This window comes from Camelus ferus, chromosome 16 (assembly GCF_009834535.1).
Source record: "Camelus ferus isolate YT-003-E chromosome 16, BCGSAC_Cfer_1.0, whole genome shotgun sequence".
Taxonomy (NCBI): Eukaryota; Metazoa; Chordata; class Mammalia; order Artiodactyla; family Camelidae; genus Camelus; species Camelus ferus.
Window position 1 is genome coordinate 4429401 of NC_045711.1, and position 24618 is coordinate 4454018.

Below are 24618 nucleotides of genomic sequence, written 5' to 3' on the forward strand. Positions count from 1 at the left end.
CAAATGGTGATAGAGTAACTGGACAACTACATGCAAAGAAATCAATCTAGACATAAACCTTGCACCCTTCACAAAAGTTAACTCAAAATGGACAGCAGGCCAAAATGTAAAATGCAAAGCTACAAAATTCCTAGCAGAAAAGATAGGAGAAAATCTAGGTGACTTTGGGTTTGGTGATGAGTTTTTAGATGCAACACCAAAAGCATGATCCATCAAACAAAAAAATTTGACATGTATTAAAACTAAAAACTTAATGCTCTGTGAAAGACTCTGTTAATGGGATGAAAAAACAAGCCAGAGGCTGGGAGAATATATTTGCAAATACTTCTCTGATGAAGGTCTTGTACACAAAATATATAAAGAACTCTTAAAACTCAACAAGAAGCAAGCAACTCAGTTAAAAAGTAGACAAAATATCTGAAGAGATAACCTCACCAAATAAAACACATAGATGGAAAATAAACATGTCAAAAGATGCTCTATACTATATGTCATTAGGGGACTGTAAATTAAAATAACAATGAGATACTACCATATATCTACTAGAATGGCTAACATGCAAAACATTGATAACACCAAATGCTGACAAGGATGTGGAACAACAAGAACTCTTATTCACTGCTGGTGGGAGTGTAAAATGGTACAGCCACTTTGGAAGACAGTTTAGCAGTTTCTTGTGAAGCTAGTCTTACCTTATAGCCCAAGAATCATGTTCCTAAGTATCTACCCAAATAAGAAAGCATGTCCGTACAAAAACATGCATATAAATGTTTATAACAGCTTTATTCCTAATTGCCCAAACTTTGAAACCACCAGTGTCCTTCAGTAGGTAAATGGATAAACAAACTGTGGTATATACATGCAATTAATATAGTTCAGAAATAAAAAGAAACAAGCCATCAAGCCACAAAAGGACATGGAAGAACCTTAAATGTATAGTGCTAAGTGAAAGAAGCCGGTTTGAAAAGACCACAAAACTATATGATCACAAATGTATGACATTCTAGAAGAGGCAACACTATGGAGTCAGAAAAAAAAAAAAATCACTGGCTGCCAAAGGTTCAGCAGAGGAAATAAGGTGTGTTGAAGAGATGAACAACTGTAGCACAGAAGATCTTTAAGGCAATGAAAGCAATTCCATATGATACTATAATGGTAGATACATGACTTTATGTTTTTATCCAAACTCACAGAACTGTAAAACACAAAAAGTGATCGCTAACGTAAACTATGGACTTTAGTTAAAAATAACGTAACTATTGGTTCAATTGTAATAAATGTACTACTATTGCAAGATGTTAACAATAGGAGAATCTGTAGTATCTGTGTGTGTGTGTCTGTGTGTGTGTGTGTGTGTGGCTGGGAGTGGTGGTATATGAGAACTCTGTCCTTTTTGCTCAATTTTTCTGTAAACCTGAAAAAAAAACTTTAAAAAGTAAAGTCAATTACTATAAATAAATAAGAACAGAAAAAGAAAAACATTCTTATCTGCAAGAACCAAACACTCTTAAGAATAGTATGTCATGAAGCCTCTATCCAGAAAAATGTACAAAAGTACATACTCATAAAGTTTTGAATATAATTTCATAAGGCTCACAGTATCCCACCCATGATATCTATACAGTCAGGTTTATAACCTCTAAGTTAAAGAGAATAAAATACAAATTTCTTATCTTTTTGTTTTCCAAACTTTTAACTTTTATAATTGACAAAATATATTTACAACCTAAAAGTATTCTTTTAGCTTTAAACAAAGCAATTAATTCCTTTAAGCCTTATTTCCTTCAAACTAATAATGCTACTTTTTCATCCATAATTTACAACATCACTTAAAGATTATCAAACTTACATAATAAAATTAAATTTTAAAACAATTAAATTGCCACCTTTTTTTCTACTCTAGATTAACCATTCTCTATTAAATCATTTCTAATTCACGAAATGATTTCCACAGGTAGAAAAAAAATCTTACCTGCAAAATGGGAAAAGTAGCAGTGGTGATGCCCATTTTGTATAAATTTAAGAGCATTTCACTTCCACTCCATATTTTACAAGCTGATTCATAATCCCTTTCCATGAGATGTTCAGAGTTTGCTTCTAACCAACTGGAATAAAATAAAGCAATTCCATCAACCAGTATCATCCTTATGTGCCCTATTTCAACAGAACAAAGAGAAATGTGATACAATGACTTGTATCCCTTGAAGCTCTTTGCAAATAAATGTGGGTTCATTAATACATCTTTTAAACAACATGCATGTTTCTTTTTGCAAAGTCAATATACAGCTAGAAAGTAAGCTTTTATTCAGAAAAGAGAAACGTGCACGTGATTCCCCAATTGTGTTTTGTGGATTCACACTGCTTCACTGCTTTACTCGACTGTCTCTCCAGCTGACAGTCATGTCTTAGGAGCTTATCCCAAACTGCACATAAAAGGAAATACAAAAAAGCCTAAAAGAAATTATAGTGTTACATATTAACACAAGGGAATTACTAGAAAATATATAAATATATTCATTTATACACACACAAACATTTGTACATCGAATGAGAGCTTAAATGTCTATACTATGTCATTATGTTGGACACTATACTAGGTAGTGGAAACACAGCAGTAAATAAAATAGGTAAGGTCCTACTAAAAGGAAACAGAAACAAATTTAGAAACAACTACATGAATAAGAAAATAGCAGGTAGTGATAGTGATATAATGAAAATAAATTGGGTTAAAGTAATCTAATTGCTACTTTAATTTGAATGTCAAAATAGTGACCTTCTTGTCTCCCTGAGGTGACATTTATTCTAACAATTGAATACCAAAAGTACCCAGTCATGGGAGGATCAGAAAAAAAGAGTACTCCAAGCAGAAGGAGTACTTCCTGCAAAGATCTTGAGGTGATTAACAAATTTTGCTTATTTAAAGACCTGAAAGAAAGCCAATGTAACTGCAACACAATGGGCAAAAGGCAATAATATCACACTGTTAGAGTGATAAGCAGGAATCAGATCATGCTGAGCCAGGATAAGAGTCTGGATTCTATTCAGAGTGCAATGGGAAGATTCTAAATGGAGGGTTTTAAATAAGAGAGAGAGAGAATCTATTTTAGGTGTTTAAGAGATGATTCTAGTTTCTAAGCCAGAGTGGATTATAGGAGAAAGGCAAGAACGAAAGGAGAAACCTTTTAAGAGGCTGTTACAGCATTCCAGGTGAGAGATGGCTCTGGGATGACAGATGTGGGAATGAAGGATGTGGGATATACTGTGTAGGTGGCATTTATAAAACTGACTGGTAAATTGAATGAGGTGAGGCAGTAATCAAGGGCAATATTTAGATTTCTGATTTGAGAAACTGGTTGGTACAATTTGCTTAGATAATCAAGACAGGGAAGGTGGGAGAAGTAGGTAGGGGAAGGGAAGGAGGTTTGTTTTGGAAAGTTGAAATTTTGTGTCCAAACGGAGATATTGAGTACTGCTGGGTATCGGAAAATAGCATTCACTTCAGGAAGAGGTTGGGGAAGACACAGATTCAGGCCTCACCAGCATTGCCATAGGGTTATGAGTCCAGCACTAGAAAAGAAATGAGGTTCCAAAACCAAGCCCTGAGGCACTTCAACATTTAGACATCCAACAGAGTAAGAATTATCAAAAGAAACAGAAAAAAATGAACTTGGAGGAGGAGGAAAACCAGAAAATGTTATAGAAGCTGCCTAGGAAAAAACAGTCCTGTGTGGCTGCTCTGCTCTCACTCCTTCACTTCTAACACCTCTGGTCTCCACATGTAACACATGCGGGTTTTCCCCCCATACCAAGTAATTCTCTGAGACACCAGTTGGGTGTCCTGTAATTCAATTCAATTCTGACACTAACGAGGTAGCACAGAGCCCACAGGTTAAGCAGTCAGTCTCACAAAACTGTCCGTCCCCTCCTAAAGCTCAGATGCCAATTGTAGAAGTCCAGGTTGTCATCTGTGCTTCTGATCAAGAAGCTTTACATTGGAGGTTCCCATGACCCCTCCTTAGGTTGGATCGTTTACTAGAACAGCTCATAGAATTCGGGGAAACACTTATGTTTACCAGTTTATTATATAATAAAGATACAGATAAACAGCCAGATGAAGAGATGCACAGGGTGAGGTCCGGAAGGGTCCCAAGCACAGAAGCGTCTGTCCTTGTGGAGGTGAAGTGCGCCACCCTTCAAGTACACAGATAGATTCATCAAGCCAGAAGCTCTCTGAATCCTGTACTTTTGGTATTTTTATGAAGACTTCATTACAAAGGCATGATTGAACATTAACTCAATATCCAGCCCCTCTCCCCTTCCCACAGGGGAGGTGGGGCTGAAAGTTCCAAGCTTCTAAAATATGGTTTTTAAATACCTCTCAGACATAAAAAATAAAATAATGCCATTTGCAGCAACATGGATGGAACTAGAGATCGTCATTCTCAGTGAAGTGAGGCAGAAAGAGAAAGAAAACTACCATATGATATCACTCATATGTGGAATCTAAAAAAAAAACAAAAAAACATAGTTTGGTCTTTCTAGTGACCAGACCCATTCAGGAGCCCAGCAAGGATTCCCTCATTAGAACAAAACACAGTCTCATTACCCAGGAAATCCCAAGGGATTTAGGAACTCTGTCAGGAACTAGGGTCAAAGACTAAGCAGTAGAACAAAAGATGCTTTTAGAACTCTTATCAATTAGGAAATTACAAAGGTTTTAGGAGCACTGTGTCAGGAGCTAGGGACAAAGACCAATATATATATTTTCTGTTATTTCACAGAAGTTAAGACAAAAACCCTTTTCACAGAGGTGGTAGTCCACAACACCCAACACTGCTGAGAGACTAAGTAAAATAACAGAAAAATATTTGCATTTGGCAATCTATGGACCACTTGTGCCCTTGATAAGAATAGTTTTGGTAGAATTATGCAGATAGCAACACTACTGGGATGGATGAGAAAAGAATGGGAAGTGAGAAAATAGAATTAGCAACTATAGACAACTCTTTCAACAAATTACACTGTGAAATAAAAATGACAAACTTATACATGGCAGAAATACCACAAGGAAAGACACAAGCACGTGATAAAATGTGGGGAAAGGTGTTTACAACTCTTATCAAAAGCAAAGGGTTAATTCTCTACAAATCTATAAGAGAAAGAACCATAACAATAAGAACAAAGAAAGGACAGAGACATCAACAGGTGACCAAAAAAGGAAATATAAATGGACCTTAAAAATGCTTAATCTCACTCGTATTAAAAGAAATGTAAATGAAAGGTACGTGGGGATACTACTTTTCATCCATCAGGCTAGAAAAAAACATTCAGACTCTCATTGCTGATATGCGTATAAACTAGTCCTCCACTCACTCATCTATTGTGTAAACTTTAGAACTATCTATCAAAATTACATATAGATCTACGCTTTGACCCAAGAATCCCACTTCTAAAAATTGTCTTAGAGATCTACTCTCAGACATATGAAATAGTATATGTTCAAAGTTATTCATTACAGCAATGTAATAGCAAAAGATTGTAAACAACCTCAATATCTACAAATCAGAGGCTGGTTAAAGAAATTACAGTACATCCATGTAATGAAATTCAAGGCAACACTTTTTTTTTTAAACTGAGAAAGCTTTCTAGGTCTTGATATAAAAGATCTCCAAAATATATTAAATGAAAAACAGCAAGATACAGGAAAATATATGTATAAAGTACAGTGCCTACAGTTAACAATATTAAATACTTAAAAATTTGCTAAGAGGGTATATCTCATGTTAAGTGTTCTTATCACAAAAAGTAACAATGAAGAAGGCAGAAGGAGACTCCTAGAGGTGATAACTATGTTTATGGCAAGATTGTGGTGGTGGTTTCATGGATGTATAATTATCTCCAAACTCATCAGTTTGTAGATACTAAATATTTACAGCTTTGTGTGTGTCAATCATACCTCACTAAACTGGTTCTTACAAAATAAAGTATATTTTTTAAATGGAGAAGACAAAAAAAAAATGTATGCATAGCATGCCATCATTTGGGTAAAAAGGAGAGATAAGAGAAAGTATCGATATTGGCTCATTTTTGCAAAAATATGCACTAAATGCTAAACTTGTTCAGGAGGACAGAAAGAAAGCAGATGGGGGATGGGTGGGCAGGAGGTTTTTACAGCATAAATTTGTAAATCTTTTTTGTTCAAACATGTAAGCGTATAACATTCAAATTAAAAAAAAAACACTGAAGGGAACTGAAAATTACTGTAGTAAACGGTCAGGGGAAGTTTTTCCTAAAGTAAAGAGATTCTAGATCAACAATGTAAAGGCTAATGAAAGGGAAATTATCTAATGTAAATTTCAATAAAATTACCAAATCTGTTATTTTACAGTATTGAAATCTCAGTTAAATGAAATTCAAACCAGAATCCTACTCAAATTGTAGGATAAAGCGATAAATTAAAGCCATGATCCAGAATTTTAAAATACGTTAATTAATACCATGTTTAGTTTACGTTCAGCCCATTATCTTGTATACATCCTATCGGCCTGTTAAATTATCCTGTTAAAATAGGAATAAGATTCACAATTATCAGTTTTAAAACGATCAATATGTTCATTATATTCTTTTGAAGAAGACAAAACTTTGGACTAGCCTATCTTTAAGTTTAACTGGCAAGGAACAATCCACTTCCCAAGGAGCCTGGTCAAAGTTTACTAATTGTAAAATACTCTGGCATCATAAGACATGTTTTTAATACAAAGGCAGCACAAATGACACTGAAAGACATATGTTCTTACTTAATGAGGCTATAGCACACAGCTCGCAGGGGTTCATGGTCTTTCTTCCTTATATTGTTGTTGACCATACTATCGAGCTCATCCCGAGCAAACCGAAGCTGGACTTCCGTTATACTGTAACTTGCTGATTCCCGAGCACAGTCCTCAATGTTATGAGCTTCATCTAAAATGACAACCTGTTCTTTCAGATTGATATCCATCTACAAGATAAAAGAGTTTTCCTGTAAAACATTCAGCAAAATGGATTTAACAGCAATAGGCAAGATATTTCATTTAAAATTTCACACTACAGGCCAATATCACAAGTCCAACTATATAAGCAACTGATTCTCAGTCTTAAAACTTTACATGCACTTAGGCCAGACAAATAGCAGCTCAACATCACAGAGTTTTCCTTTTTTCACTCTCAAAATACTTTGCAAGCCTATCAACCAAATAATATGTGTTAAGTGAGCCAAGATCAAGATACAGTTGTCTACACCAAGGGTTATAAAAATCCCACTATGAAGAGATCTCCAACATAATTCTAAAAGCATAATAAAAACTTTCAAAACTAAGATAACAATAAAATATTCAAGACTCAAAATACTAATATAATACAGTATGTATCTGTTTCATTTCAGTCTTTCCTGCAATTCTTCATTTTAAGAATTTCTCTTCCTCAACTCCCATATGACGTTGGTAGGACTGTTAATCTGTCAATCAAGGGACATCACCACTCTCATGACATGGGTAGGCTCAGAACCCAGGCTTGTCAATTAAATAAAGTATTCCATCCCTCTGTGGTCATGACTGGTTTAAGAATGGATATGAGATCCAAGATAGGCCAGAGTTAATTTTGAGTGACTAATATGAAATCATGTTCTTTTTTCCAGGTTACCTAGCTAGAAAAAAGCTAGCGGTTTAAAGCTATCTTTGTTCCCATTGGGAAGAATCTGCCTGAGAATAAAGACATAAAGGAGTCAGTCAAGTATTTTTTCTTAAGCTCTGTTGAAGCTGGGTTTGTGTCAACTGTATTTGAAAGAATCCTGACCAATGCAAAATGTTACAAAGCAATTGCCATTGAGTTATTCTGAAGAAACACTAATATACAGAGGGCTGTAGATGACTGAGAAAGAACCATGGGAGAAATATATTAGGGTCTAAAAGATGAGTAGGATTTGGATTGGATAGACAAAGAAAGAGTAGGGCATTTCCATATGTCATAAAAAGCAGAGATACGGCAAAGAACAAGGAATCCTCAGGGGACCTTGAGGCAATTTTTTTAAGGGTTCAATTTGGGAGTCTGTAGCAGACAAGGCTGAAAAGGCAGATCCAGGTCAGACTACTGATCATTTTGGGAGTAAGCTTAAGAAATAAGGACTTTATCCAATGAGCAAAGAAAGATACGAGATTTTTAAGCCATAGGAAAGATGCAAAAGTAATATTAGGAAGGCTGACCGGGCACTGATACGTAGAGTGGCTCAGGAAAGAGACCTAGCTGAAGGGCAACCAAATAAGAGGATAGCAGGTGTACTGAACATAATGCCTATTAATTTCGAACTTATAGAAAGCTAATGAGAGTTGGGCAGTCAGATCTAAAGAGAGAAATAACAATTGAATACACCAGATTCACTTTTTGTTTTATGCTGTAACAACCTGGATGTCTCTAAGAACCAGGCAAATAAACGCAAATGCTGTATCCAGAGTTCACTTATTCAAAGTTCAGCATAATTTGCATAGTATGCATATTCTCCTGATGTAAATTCTTCAAAACATAGATTCTTCAGATAAATGTTTTAAAGTAATTCTGACTATTCATAAAGTGATAGTTATGAATGGGTTAAATGAGTCTCAAATGGAGGCAATTTTGCACCCCGAGGGATATTTGGCAAAGTCTAGAGACATTCTGGATTGTGACAACTGTGAGGGTAATAATGGCATCTAGTGTATAAAACCAGAGATGCTAACAAACATCCTACAATGTACAAGATAGCCCACCTCAACAAAGAATTACCCAGCCCCAAATGCCATTACTGTCGAGGCTGAAAAACCCTGTTATAATTCTACTTCAGTACTAGGTCCTTAAAGGTACTTATTACTTCAAAAATTAAAATGACGGTGTCTAAAATTCAGTTTTTAAAAACACCTTAGAATATAATCTGTTTATACACTTACATAAACATAAAGCAAAAAATAAAGTGAAAGACATTAAAACATCTAAAAGCTTTTACATTCATCACGTATACCCCAATAAGTAGGCAAAAGTCCCTTTAATTTTTACATATCTACTCACACTTTCCCTTATTTGTGCATCTAGAAGATAGTTGTAAGGACAAAATATTATGTCAGCATCTTGCATTAGTTCTCGTGCTGTGTAATATGGACATGCCTTTAGTTTTTTCCCCAAGCTGATGAGTTCTTCTATATCCCAGGCCTTGCACATCCCTTGGAGAGTCTGTAATGTGTGTTGATCACTAATTTTATGAACACCGTGATAAAAATAGCAGGATTTCCCCTAAAAACAAACATGCACAGCTGAAATGTGAACCAATACTAGAACAGAGGAAATGAAACAAGTTTATCTCAGAATTTTAGAAATATTAAAGTCACAACACAAGATTTTACAAAAGAGACAGAGTATAACACATCTATAACACAACCATTTAGAATAACTATATTAGTTGACTCAGATAGAGCTCTAGATCAGCATAAGCTCAAGATACCCCAAGTTAACTTGAGAAACATATTTTTAAAAGTATGTTTGTTGTAGCTTTGTTGTCAGTTTCTGTGTCTGTAACCAAAAGACAATGAATAGTGAGTTGAGTTCTTTCAGGAGTTTTCTGTTTTTCTGTTGATACCTCTACATATTTTTAAGGCAATGTCACTTTATTTTGTTTTCAAATATATTGAATATCTGTCAAGATTACTATTTTGTTATTGCCCTGAGTGAATTTCCTTGTCTATTTCGCTTGTTCTTTCAGATAAAATTTATTATTTTACTAATGTTTCCAAAAATTCTAAGTAAAATTAGCAATTATAGAAATAAAATGTTTTTAAAAAAAAAAGTCTGATTAAGTGCTATTAGGCAAAAGTATTTCTGGAAGGATACCCAAGAGCAACAATGGTATCACTAGTTGCTGTCAAAGATGAGACCCAGATGACTTGGGGGCAGGACTGGGAGAGGTTTTACTCTACAGACACTTTTGTACCTTTTCTATCTGAGTCACTGAGATGGTATTACTTAATCAAATATAAGTAAGTGAAAACAAAGGAAGGAAGAAAGGAAGAAGGGAGAAAGGGAGAGGAGGGAGAAATGCCCTGGAGGAAACAATAAAGTTAAGAGTGTTCCCTACAAAATATCTGGACAGTACAAGAGTTCCAAAAAACCCTAAATTATCTATAATCCCATCATACAAAGAATGTAACTATTAACATTCTGATGTATTTCATTTCATATTCCTTTTATGCATATGTATATATGGATATATCTCTACAACGCAACCCAATATTAAAATAATGAGAACAAAGCAAATTTTCCCTCGGCATTGAGGATTATTGACCATTTAGCCAAAATAAGTAAACATTTTTTACAAAACTGGGATCGCTTTTTTCTCTTACCCAATTTTATTAAAAATCCTATCAGAAATATTTTCTCATATCACTAAGTATTTTTTCATTGTTGTCCACACATATACACTGGATTACTATTGGGCATTTAGACTGTTTACAATTTTTGCTTTATAAATAATGCTGCAATGAGCATCTTTATGCCTATTTTTAAATATTTCCTTAGTATATATTTTTAGATCAGAGGGTATTTAGGGATCAGAGAGTACAAGTGTTTTTAAGTTGCTTGAAATCCATACCACCAGTCTCCAGAAAATGCATACCATTTTACATTACCCTTTTTCCATATCTTACCAACTCTAATATTCTCTTTTCTTATCTTTGTGCATTTTAATGGTAAAAAATGGAATCTTCTTGTTTTGATTTATATTTTTTATGCTTTCTAGGCAAGATTTAACCTTACATTGTATGAACATTCTAACAAGTTTCAACAGTAATTTGCACAAACTGCACTTCTTTCTTGTACTATCTACTAATGTCCTTTGTCATTCTATTATAGGAAGTAAAAAAAAATTTAACATACACAAATCAAAAACTAAGATGTTTGATAAAATCCAATCCTAGGAAAGGTGTGTCATATCCTGTTAAAAGGTATATAAAGTGAGTAGAAGTAAAACTTCTACTCCTACTAGAAGTACATAGGAAATTTGTCAGTAACTACAAAACGAAATTTTCACCATTAATGTAAAAATATATACTACACTGTTTAATAGCCCCCAAATTGGAAATAAGCCACATGTCTACCAACAGGGGATATGTCAAATAAATTCTAGCAAATATATACCAAACATATAACCCTTAAAAATTGAGTTAGATTTGTCTATGTGCTGATGTGTTTAAGCTTTTAAAAGACTATAATATGTACACATTATAGAAAATACATATTTTAAATAATTTAGAAGAATACACTTAAAATGTTACAGTAGTTTCCTTGAAAGTTTAAGGGGATGGAAAAGAGCTGGAAAGAGAGATCTTCTCTTTTCATTGAATGTCTTTCTGTAATTGTGAGTGTCTAACCACGTATATGTTACTTTTCTTTTTCAATTGTCATTTGAGAATAAATGGTGGAATAATAAGGCATTTTAATATTTATTAATTCTGTGCATCAATAAAAAAATTATACGTCATTTTGAAATCCAATATTTGTCTTTCCCAGTTTGCTGTACTTACCTAGTGAGAGGGAGGCGGGAACATACATATATGTATGTGTGTATATATGTATAGGTTTATATATAAATATATGTATAGATTTATACACACACACACACACACACACTCATATATATGTATTTTTATCTATGAACTATGCAAAGGGCAAATCTGTTTTTAAAACATTCACACATCATTACACAAAAGTACCTAGAAATTGCTAGAAATAGAATAAAGCATAAAAAGTTCATAACCTATAAAAGCACGTCAGCAAATCCAAGGACAAGAAGGCATGATCAGCTGAGGGCTACTAGTTCTCCTAAAGCTTTGTATTCAGTCGTGTTAGGGGAAGCCACTTGTTGATCCACCAAGGTATTAAAAATAAAAATTAGGAGAAAATTTCACCTAGCCTTATTTATTTGCTTTATTTTCTATATTATTTTCAGTTACTTTGGCTAATCTCTACTACTCTTTTTTATCGTTCGTGCCATGTCAGCTTCCTCACATCATGATGCCATCTTTTATTTTTGTTTCTACTGTAGTAAAGATAGCAATGGTTAGGAGTTGGAAAACTTGCCTCCTTTCTTGCTAATTAATTGTCTGACATTGGGCAACCTTCAAGGTCCACTGTTCTCACGTGGCAAGGCATCAAAAGAGTAGTTAAACCAGAAACCTTTTAAGATTCCTCAGACTCTTTGATTATACCACTTCTAAGGTTCCTTTCAGCTCTGAAATCTATGATTCTGGGGTCCAGAGACAGGTGGAGATATGCCAAGTATCTTTCATACTGAGTCTGATACAGAATGAGTTTAATAATACGACATTCACCATTTCTTCATTCCCAGTATCTTCCACACTATTCTGAAAGCTTATATATTTTACAAAATGTTAACTAAGGTGCCTTTAGAGTCTTTAGTTATGGTCTGTTAAATCTCAACAAAAAATAGATATTCTTTCATACCTAAAATAACTTTTAGAATTATTTCTAGAACTAGTTAAGATTATTTTTTTCTTAATTGAAACAAAATTTAACTTTTAGCAGATAAGTGCATCGCTTTTCCAGTACAGGAGCATAAAAGAAACAGTGAACAAAAACACATGTGCCTTTGGATCAAGCCAAAAAATCAGAAAGTTTACACTTTAAGGGCACTTAGAATGACACTCTTGTGCAGGCTGATAGCAAAACCAGAAAAGCTCATCCATTTTAGCAGTGTAATACAACCCTGAGGGGAGTCTGTCAATTGAAGCGTTATCACACTTTAAACTCTTTTTCACTCAAACTGTCGGTTATCCACTTATCATTTTGGTTTGGTAACTCAGCCACAGTAAACATAGACACCTTTAGAGACTTTGTAATTGGCCCTCATTACAATACCAAATTACCCTGAGGGCTTGAGAACAAGAAAAAGAATGTTCATGTACACCTATGTGCTAAGCATTCTAAGGCAGAATTAGCTCAAAACAACCACAAGGAGATATCTTCCATTATTTATATTGTTAATATTCAAAAATAAAAGACTTGTCTACATTACAACAGAAACTAAAGGCCAATGAAAAATTCTGAACTTTCAAAGCTATTGGATTTTTATTTTTACATGACTCAAACTTATGAGAGTAAAGATCACTCAAAAAACATAACCAGCACTGCAGGATTCTAGAGGATTACATAAAATAAGACTATTTGCTTTCAATACATAATCAAATTTTATAATTGGTTTTACCAATGAGATGAAAATTCATAATAAATTACATAATAATTTTCTCAATAACAAGTAGTAAAAAGATAATGACAGTGCCAGTAAGTCTTCTTGCATAGACTTGCATTATAGCTAAAAAACAAATTGCAAGCATTTGAGGAATTCAGTTGTATCAGTCAGCCACTTACTGAAACAAGTTTACTTAACCATAAAATTTATAGAGTTTTATTACGAAGAGCCTTTTCTCTATTTTTTTTTAGCATTTGATATTTTAATATTTCATCTCTCCTTGAATAGAACTTTTTAAATATCCAGATTGAAAACATTTCACAGTTCCTCAGTTAGTTAAAAAGAACTTATATGGAAACAGATATGCCCAGAGAACTTCAACAGTGGTCTGGATTCAATAATTCTGTATTATTTTCCTGGCTCTGAATAAGTCACTTAAGTTTTTTCATTGAAGCCCCTTAGTACTTATTCTTTATATTCTCATGTTTGAATATCTACTGAAGCATCTTTTGAATAACTCCAAATAAAGCTTGAATAAATTTCCATCTAATAAGAAAGCATTGAGAAAGAAAAGCATAATACAAAATAATCTATTCACATTTATATAGTAGGAGATGATATATATCAATTAAATGAAACTCTAGAAGCTATAGCTATTAGCCTTTTGTGTAGAAACAACTATGTTTGACAAAATACTCATGAAAGATAGAACAACTTTCAAAATACATTGAAATCATTTCATGCACTACCAGTTTATGGTTCACCAATAATTTCTGGGTATAATTCCAGACTTGTAAAACTTCAATTTTAGAGTAAACTAGTTATCAAATTGGTACACAGACTACCAAACTAATACTGCCAAAAATATTATTTAAAAAATCAAGTCTTTAGTAAGAAAGATTTCTTTGTTTCCACCTAGCCAAAATTCGTATTATTCTAGATTTTCCTTGAAAACTTTAAAACCATAAAAAAAATCTTTCCTTAGTAATTTAATTTTTGAAAGAAAAGTTTGTACTAATCAGAATTATGAGACAATATAGTCATTATACATCTAATCCAATTAAAAAACATTTTAAAATTTACTCAGAGAGAGCCTAAGTAAACTATCTCATTCTGAAAGTTTTAAATATGTAAAACAAATTAATTAGATCTAATTTGAGTAAATCATTTAAATACACTTATATCCTCATATAACATCCATGTTTAATTATTTTTGGTAGAAAGATTTGAAAGAAGAAAATAAGGAGATATCTGACTAAAATGGAAATTAATTTTCAAGGAATTAAATAAATATCCCCAAACTTTAGGACCAAAAATTTAAGCCCATAATTTTAAACTTGAATAAAGATTTTCTTATGGTAAAATTAACTTTTAAAAAATCGACACTAGCAATTAATTTGATTTTCATAAGTTACTTGATTATCACTGTAAATATACACATAAAATATAAAATGAACACATTAAATACTGAATAATTTTAATCTTTTCAGTTTAATTTTTTCTTTAAAATGAATTAACTTTACTTACATTTTTTCCATCCAGGAATTCCATGCACTTTTCATTTCTGTTGAAGTTGCCTACGACTTCAGGATGGACACAAGTATGATCTCTGCTGGAAAGAATAGTCATTGGGACCCCTGAGTATGCGGTCCTCCGGAGCTCTCTAGTAATCTGAGCAATCTGCTTGTGTGTGCGTGTCCCAAAATATATTTTGGGTATCTTGAATTTCCCCCCATGATCCTTCTTAGTGGTATTTGAAGAATCTTGACTGTTTCCTTGTTTAGTAGAACAACAGCACCTAGAACACTGACCAGGGGGCTGTAACAAAGGAAAGAAAAGATAACTGATGTCGACATTGGACTACCATAAAAATTGTTACCAAACCTCTCACGGAATCAAAACTATAAACAGTGAATCACAACTATCAAATAAAGAGAAATTTCAAGCCGTTTCATCATCTAAAACTTGCCATTGAAGAAAAAAACTACAAATTCAATTTCAGATTGGTTCTTTTTCACTCTTAGAAGTTATAAATGATGTTTCCATATTTGCATTGGTTTCTAACACACTACAACTCTCAAATTCCAAATGTTTTAAGTATATTTTAATTCTCCTCTTCTGTAAACTATAAAAATAAGACAAAATGGAGGATGGTTTTCATTTCTGCTTAGGCTTCAAGTAACCTTGTGATACTACAGTTTAGAATTGATAGTGCTATTTTTGTTCACAGCACAGCCCAATCAAATATCTTATAATATAGCAATATTTTTAAAGCATTTTAAATATAGCTCATAAAAGAATAGAAATATCAAGTTGAATCTAAAGCATCACTAAAAAACAAAACGAGGAAATTATTCTCTAGCAAAGATATAAAAATGAATGCATAGTATTAATATTTAATAATGAAGGCAGGTTGCTTGTGTGGAACAAGTATACCTGAAATTCAATTACCTGTCACGGAATATAAATCCATCGGTAACTTCTCATTCAGGATAGCCTTTCTGGACAATTTTACTCTTATTTTAGTTTCAAAATTAAAACAGTTATATAAATGTCTCCTTAAGTACACCATTTGGAACATCAGGAGTATATAGTTTAATATACTTGCTTTTTTCCTCCTGTTTCCAAAACTTTCAAAAATAAAAAAAAAAGCTTAATGCTGTTTATTAGAACCCATGGGTTCTTAAAAACTGCTCACTTCTGAACCTCAATTACTCTACAACTGAGACAGAATGCTGCCTCATTTAAAAGAAATACTATGAAATGGTTAGTTTGTAGGAACGGTCACTGATGGGGAAAAAAAGCAAAATAGCACAGTAGCTTAAGAAAATTTGTACTAGAGTTTTAGTTTAGTAGAACAAATATACCATTTAACTGAAGTTTTTTTTTTTAAATTATAATCAGTAAGATTAACCTTCATAAACAAATGCTAAGTCACAGGATGTTACACCACAATCCTGGGGACCAGGCTGTCTTTTAGCCTCAACTCAGTGGAAAGGCAAGTTCGAATTACTCTGTCTCGCTCAACCTTGTCCGCCATTAAATATTACAATACATGATAGAATGGATGTAAATGTGACCCTTCTGGAGCTGTCACTCACGGGGATAAAAGGTTCACTGATGTGCCAAATAAACAGTCAGTCAAAGCAGATAAAGTTACAACCATGCTGGAATTGTTACATTCCCCTCTCAAGTTGCCAGTAACAGCAGATTTCATTACAGAGTGCTGCCACATTAAATAGCCAGTTCCAAATATCCTGCCTTCTATATTGAATAATTACTTATTCACTGAAAGGATAAAAAGAAGAGTTATGAATGGGGCTCTTGTCAACAGCAAGGCAGGAAACAGCTGACATGTGGTTTATGTTACATATGTTGCAATACCCAACAATTTATGGTCACACAGATAATGGAATGCAAATTATATGATATTTCTGACTGAATTCTTTTTTGGCTTTTGCATTGATCACATTAATTAAGGTAACTATAGGTAGCAGAATTAGTTCACTTTTTCATACTTTAAATCTTTTTACTCAATTATACTGTATCTCTTCCCTATGACACAGTTAAATTCATTCTGAATATTAGAATGCTAGGGCCCAATGTTTTGTTACATACTATATGATATAGTATATTCAAGCATAAAAGTAATCCAATAAAGTGGTCGTTTCTCAAGGTTTGGAAAACCTACTTTTTGATATAACACTTTGCAACATGAATTCCACTTAAAGCTTTATCACCTACTCCTTTTATTTTAATCCATTATTTTTTAACCAAAAAATTCAAACATACAAATAGAAAAATGCAAAATAAGTCAACCTCCACAAGAAATAACTCGCAGACCTTCTTACAAACGTACCTTCCATATTTTTTTTCAAGTAAAAAGGGATGCTACTCTATAGTCTGATACCTTGCTGCTTTGTATTCAAACGTTCTAATTTTCAAAAGGGGTACCTGCACTAATAATTTTAAAAAGGAATCTGCATATGTTTAAAATGTTATGCTAGTAGCTATACTAACAAAAGCAAAAGCTCAAGAACTAGTTTCGGAAAGCTTTTCCCATCAGGGCAGCTTTATTTAAGTGGCTTAAATTTGTTTTTCACTCCGTAATTGAGAAAATTATAAACCATGGCTAACTTTACATTAAAAATGTTTTTTGTTTGTTAAGTCTGAAGGTGCTCTGAAGTAATTATACCATCTATGAATTCAAGGGTGATTCCTCAAGAAGATGCTTTTTCAGTGGGTGGGTGGGCACGTAGAGAAGATGGAAATTAAGAAAGCCCATTTTTTTTCATTTGCAATATTAAAGAGGAATTATCTCTTCAGAAGTGATCTATTTACATTTTCATTTAAAGGATTTGGTATAATCATATTTGAAGATGGGAAAAACTGACTGTGACAATAGAAGAGAGGCTTCAAAAAGATACTTATTTAATAATGAAAGAAAGTTATTTGTACCAACATCAGCAATTTTCAATTTGGTAAGAAAACTTAGAAAGAATCCTGAAAACAGCAATGACAGGAAGTCACAATACCCTCCAGGCCAAAGCAGGCTAACACTTTCTGGCCTCTCTCTGAAACCCTTTGACCTAGAGGTCTTGAAACAATAGATGAACAAAATTAAGTATTTTTGTACCTTTCATTTAGTATTTCTCCTGCTAATAAACGATCAGATATCTTTCATAGAGATGTTTTCCTTTTGCTTTTGCTCTTTAAATTTACAGAGATTGTACTAGGAAATTGGAGAATAAACTGGAGAATTAACTAAAAAGTATTCTCTCTTATCTAATGTATCTGAACGTCAAGAAAGATAAAACACACGGGCTCCCAAACCTGTAATCTCTAAGATCTGTAAGTAGCTACACGGTATGGCAGAACCAAACTTCAAGAGATGGTCTCTAGCTTTTTCTCATAACTAGAAACTGTCTAGAGTTCTTTACTTGAACAAAAGGCAAGAAAACCTAACCCAAATAACAGCAAAAAAAAAAAAAAAAAAAAATTTTATCTTTTAAAGAGGAACACAGGAGATCCATGTAGATGTATTATTTCCACCTGCAGGAGTCAAAAGTTCAAAAACACATTTCAAATCTACAAAAGCCAAAACTGTTCTTAGAAGTACAGCAACCAAGGATTTTAGAAATTTTTCTTTGTATCTAACAATTTCTATCTATTCCCTCCCTTGTCCTACTATATAGAGACATATATTGAAATTTTTTGAAAGGATGAAGAAGGAATATAATATTTGATCTTGAAAGGCCAACTTGAGGCCTTGTCACTATTCCTTTCACAAAGCTGTAATTAGAAGGTCAAGTAGATTAAGATACTACAACATCAATCTCTAAAGTGACATAGCTTTCTCCAGCCTTTCCCACAACAATGAAAATTATTATGCCTAAATACTTGAAAAATAAAAATGAGCACAGTCACCAAATAAGCTTAAAAATGGAAAATAATACAGGAACAGTTAGAAACTACTGCACTGCCAGAGAAGTTACTTTGTGAATTCATACATCAGGGGAGCATCTAAAAGCAAGCTATGAACCAAATTCTAAAAGCAGGCATAAAAGGATACATTCAATATGGAAAATAAGTACATAAAGAAGAAGAGAGGAAAAGAGACCAAAAAGAAGCTTTATTTGTATGAAATAAACGGAAAACTAGGTCCATGAAACAATAACATACTTTTCTGTAACTTTCCGTATGTGCATGTTGTCTTTCAACCACACTGCAAATTCCTTGAGGAGAGAAACGATGTCTTACATTTCTTTATATAACTCATTCATTGAGCATGGTATTTTGCACATAACTGTAACTTAAAATTTTTTTTAATTGATGGAATGTGACTAATGTCTCTAAACCAGGTTACTGGACACATGCACCATATTTTATTTATCTGATAGATGCTAAATTGATGCTCTAATTTGAAGTTCATCACATATCAGAAAGTCACCTCAAAATAAAAAGGTTAGCTTTTAAAAGAAAAAATACAGGACAATTGTTATTTTTCAAGAACAAAAAGAAAAATCACTTGTTATGCTAATATCTGGGCTACTTTAACTGTGAGTTACAGACACATATCCTGATATATTCATTATTAATAACTGTCATTTATTAAGGCTGTCCCTGTGCTAAGCACTTTACATGAATTATCTCATTCATTCATTCAAGAAACATTAGAATTCCTGATATATCAAGCCAAGTAGACGACAATAGCCAGGGTCACTTCATCTCACTGACAATGAGTGCTTCACTTTTGAATTGTTCTACAAAGTGTATTATTGAATTTAACAATACCAGTTTCACTCTTGAGTTAAACAACTAAAATTAGTACTCTAGAGGGGAGGGTAATAGCTCAGTGGTAGAACACATGCTTAGCATGCATGAGATCCTTGGTTCAATCCCCAGTAACTCCATTAAAAAAAAGTATTAAAAAATTACAAATTAGCACTCTAAGTGCATTATTTTCTGAATGCAACTACAAAATATTCTTAATGGCAAGCTATAAGAACTATTTTACCTTGTTATTAGTTGACATTGAAGTCAAGTATTTTCTAACAAGATAGACATATGTTCCACAAGGGAAAAAACCAGCAACTCTCAATTAAGAGACTCTTCAGAGCAAACACCACCAAACTTCTTCAGTAAAGGACCAGAGAGTAAATATTCTAGGTTTTGTGGGCCATAAAGTCTCTGTCCCTATACAGGAAAATATCTTTATGATCCCAATATAGGAAAGGATTTCTTAAACAATACATCAAAAGCACAAATGACTGAAAACATAATCTCATTAAAATGTAAAATTTCTATTTACAAAGCCACTCCCCTTTTTAAAAAAAAGGTAAAAAAGTGGCACAGACTGGGAAGATTTCTGCACTGCATATAACCAACTAAGGATAAGTATTCATAACATATAAAGGATTCCAACAAATCAACTTTAAAAAGACCCAATAGAAGAACAAGAACCCAAGAATAAGAAAATCATAGAAAAGTGGAAAGGCCAACAAACATCTGAAAAGATGTGCAACCTAATGCTCAACCTCATTACTAATTAGAAAAACGCAAATGAAAACCATAATTAGATTCCATTTCACATCCACCAGACTAGGTGTTAGAGAAGATATAAAGCAACTCTCTCACACACTGCTGACCCAAGTATAAAATGGGGTATCCACTTTGGAGAACATGGGTGATCTAGTGAAATCAAGGATACATAGACCCTTTTGACCCAGCATGACACTGCTAAGGATACACACTGGAGAAACTTGCACATTAAAACAGATACAATAGGGATATTCTTTGTAGCGTGGTTTTAATATTGAGGAAGACAAGCTAAGTGTGACAATAAAAGAATTGATAAATTGTGGAGTTTTGTCCATCAATGGACTATATATAATCAAAAATATGAACCAGAGTTGCATGTATCAACATAAATATCAAAAAACAATGTTGAACAGGTTGAGTATGACTTAAATAAAATTTCATTCTCCCCATAAACTTCCAAACAAATTGATGATAGAAATACCTATAGAAACTTTAGGTAGAGAATTAGAAGTACCCACTATAATAGATAATTCTTGGAGCTAAGGATTATAGTGGACAATATACCTGAAAAATGCTAAGAAGTATTTCAAGAGAAACCTAGAACGGTAAATACACTCTATTCTGGCTTCTCCTCAGTGGCTTAGTATTTCCTGACCAAAAATTCTCAACCTAATTTATTAGGAAATATGTTCTTAATTTAGGGTCTGTGGACTGTTACAGAGGAAAGGGTTTGAGATCACCCAGAAACTACAGACACAATTTTATATGCATTTTTAGAAAGTGAGTCTATAACTTTCATCACATGTCAAAGAAGATTGTGACTTATTTGGGTAAAGGCTTTATTCCAGAACTTACGTCTGATTTTACAATGGAAATAAAATAGAAAGAGCATTTTCTTTACAACCAACTTGGCCAGACACATTTATTCCATAAAGGAATAAACAAGTTGATAGTCCAAAGAAGATAATTTTATAAAGGTTCTTCTACTGCTTATAAATTCATTTCTCCTTTAATGTTTGTTAATTACATAATAACATACTCCTAAAACAATTCACTAATGTTTATTTCTAATTTCATTTTACAGGTGAAAAAAGTAAAATCTAAAGTCTTCAATTTGCTACAAAATACATGATAAATTTACAAGAATTTGGAATTCATAACCTTGAATTTTAAAACAAAATTCTAATAAGGTCATTTTTATTTACCATTAACTTGGCAAAAAAGCAAAATACTGCCCTTTTTATTTCAAAACATCATGCACATAAAGAGCTAGTGTTAAAAAGTCAATGAATATAGAATTATACTATGATCTTTGAAGTACAAAAAGAAGGCTTTACTGTTAACCTTTATCACCCATTTGTTGCTGTCCAAGCCATCTAAACAGGTACTGAATGCCTGTTGTGCAAAATCTCACATAAGCACACACTCTAGTAAGATAGGAAAAGTGACATAACTATACCTTTTCAACTATTCTTTTTTAAAAATTCAAACAGTAGTACTCTACTGCCACAGTTTCATGATTAAACTGCACAAAGCAGCTGTTTATCCACTCACAGCAACCAGCAGGTGAACCTGATTCAATATTTATCACAGGCTTTCACAGATCACTGCTAACCAGGCAAACGTTTTAATTAAGCTGGAACCTGCTTCAAAGAGCTCATTCACGATGTCAATCAGCAGGTAAGGGATCAGATACAGTGTCAGGTGAGAGTGTGTAATACAAATCCACAACTTTCTTCATCCCATCGCTGTAAATTAGCCTGCTCTAAAGTTCAGACTCTGATTGTAACAGACTGCCAGTCTCCTGGAATGTGTAACTGAAGTCACTCAAATTCTATTGTGAAGGTTGTAAGCAATATGTTAAACTGCAATGGGCTAGCACATTAAGACAGATCCTTTTCACGGTTGTTTTTTGATACCATAAGTGTTTGTTACCCTACTCTCCGCTTACTGTTTACTTTCTTGCCTAGTGTAAATGGGAATTCCTTAACACAGTTGCCCCAGTTTCTGAAAAGTTTATGTTTCAGTAGAATTAATCAAGAAAGACCCAAAGTGCTATAATTTTTTAATCTAAATTTATACTAGGACAATCATATTCTATAAGACTTCTCAGTTTAAGAACAAACATATCATAAAATGACCAACCTGCTGGAATGCAAAACTTCTCCTGGTATAACAGCACTTTATACAGATGTGACTATAGTAATGAGTCTCAAATTATAGTGATTAAGTCACACTGACCCAACGTCATGAGAAATACCTGGGGTATTTACAACAATAACAACAATTAAAGAAAAAAAAAGGAAAAATGAAGAATCAAAGAAAGGAAATGGAGAAAAAAGGGAAAGCTCTTCCTTAAACAAGAATGCTAGTTAAAAATTGTCAGATAGAACGATAGAATTTTTAAATCACCATTTTGCGGCTCCCATGTAATAACTGATTCCCGTTACCTATCAAAATAGATGCTAAAATCATTGGGTAAAAGTTGCTGGGGAACAAGATATGCACATAGTCTCCAAGATTATTTATTAATCCACCCCACAGATTACTTATTAATGACAAAAGAAAAATATGCTTTATAATGGAGACCTGGGTAGTCATCACTTTAACCAAGTGGTAACACCTGACATTAGCATTAGTGAGACAAACTGGCATCATATATCTCTTGATGTGATACAGTAAGAAATATACTTACATGTTCTTCTTGAACAAAACTACATGATTATAAAATCCAAACAAGCCATGAATCAAAAAGAACCAAAGAATAGATAAACTGTGGTAAAAAGACATGGTTGGTGAAAATTAATTCAACTGCACTTATGATAATTGCACTTGTATGTTATATTTCAAAAATCCTATCCCTCAGGATTGCATGAAATTTTTATTTTCTCCTTTATAGTATAGTACTTTGGGATTTTTCAAACTTTCTTCAATGAACCTTTTAAAATGAGAAAACAAAGCCATCCTGTGACATCACGACTTCCACATACTGACTGAAATGCTATAAACAAAACCTATACAAAATAGAGATTTTTGCTTCTTTCACCACCATTAAAAATTAGTAGGCAAGTTATTATCAATATACAAATACAAACCTCCAAAGCAGCACTACCCAACAGAACTTTGTGATGATGGAATGTGTTATATCCACACTATTCAATACACTTGCCACCAGCCACATGTGGTTACGGAGAACTAGAAATGTGATTAGTACAACTGAGGAGCTGAATTTTTATTTTAATTAATTTAAGTAAATAGTCACATGTGGCTAGTAGCTACCATATTGGAAGTGCAGGTTCTAAATACTGCCACAGGACCAAAGAGAAAATTTTGGCTTAGACCAGTATTCAATCCAGTGCCAAACTTCCAATGGAACTCAAATCCGCAGTCTTAAAATTTCCTGTTTCAAAAAAGCTATATTACTTGGTGAAAACAATGTTAAAATTAACAGTAACTATCATCACAAGTTCTAAATCTAGTCTGGAAACTAAACTAATGAGAATAAGCAAAAGTTCTCAGAAAAAGAAGATGGGTAAGAATGGCGTATATTCTTATAGATGTAAGAACTTAGTGTATATAATAAAGATATTACACTAGGCACCTCTTCAGACATGTGCCCAACCCTTTCTTCTGCAAAGAGTCCATTGTCTGTAGTCCCTGCTAAAAAGGTGGATCTAGTGTCTACATTCATATGACTATGCCCAAATATACTCCCAGGCATTGCAAAACCAGTAAGATTCACTTTCTTAGGAATTTGTATTTGGGGCATTTAGACTGAGTAGATTAACTACAGGGAACAGATCAGAACACTTCAGGGACTTTAAGCCTTCCATTTTGAGATGTCATAGTAAGGTCATATGTAAGATGATAAGTACCCAGATAAAAGCAGTCTACAAAAAATAATGAGAGAACTCTGCAGAGAGAGGCAGAAAAGACACACCTGAGGCCCCAAAGAGAAGAGAGAAGCTGGCAAAAAACTTCTGAGTTCCAATAAGGGCAGTTGTATATCTTGCTTGATCTTTCTTTGAGTAGGCTTCTAGACCTAATGACCTTTTCCCCCCTCAAAAAACTAAAAATTAAAAAAAAAAAAAACTACCAAAAAACCAACAGTTAACATCATACTTAATGGCGAGAAACTTGAGGATTTTTCACCAAGACCAGGTACAAAGCAATGATCTTCCCTCTTATCATTCCTTTTCAACTGTGTGTCCTTGCTAATGTCAGAAGACAAGAAAAGGGAACATTAGGTATACAAACTGAGAAGGAAGATACAAAACTGTCTTTGTTTGCCAATTGTCTATGTAGAAAATTTGAAA

The 24618-nt window shown here is 33.4% G+C and overlaps 1 protein-coding gene across 1 annotated transcript in view; it reads right to left on the minus strand.

Moving 5' to 3' along the window:
• Positions 1-24618, minus strand: part of BRIP1 (BRCA1 interacting protein C-terminal helicase 1) — a 136900-nt gene that overhangs the window by 79999 nt on the left and 32283 nt on the right. Inside the window, 4 exon segments of the mRNA XM_032498371.1 lie at positions 1973-2105; positions 6798-6997; positions 9073-9294; positions 14789-15079. Coding sequence (XP_032354262.1) covers positions 1973-2105; positions 6798-6997; positions 9073-9294; positions 14789-15079 — 846 coding nt within the window.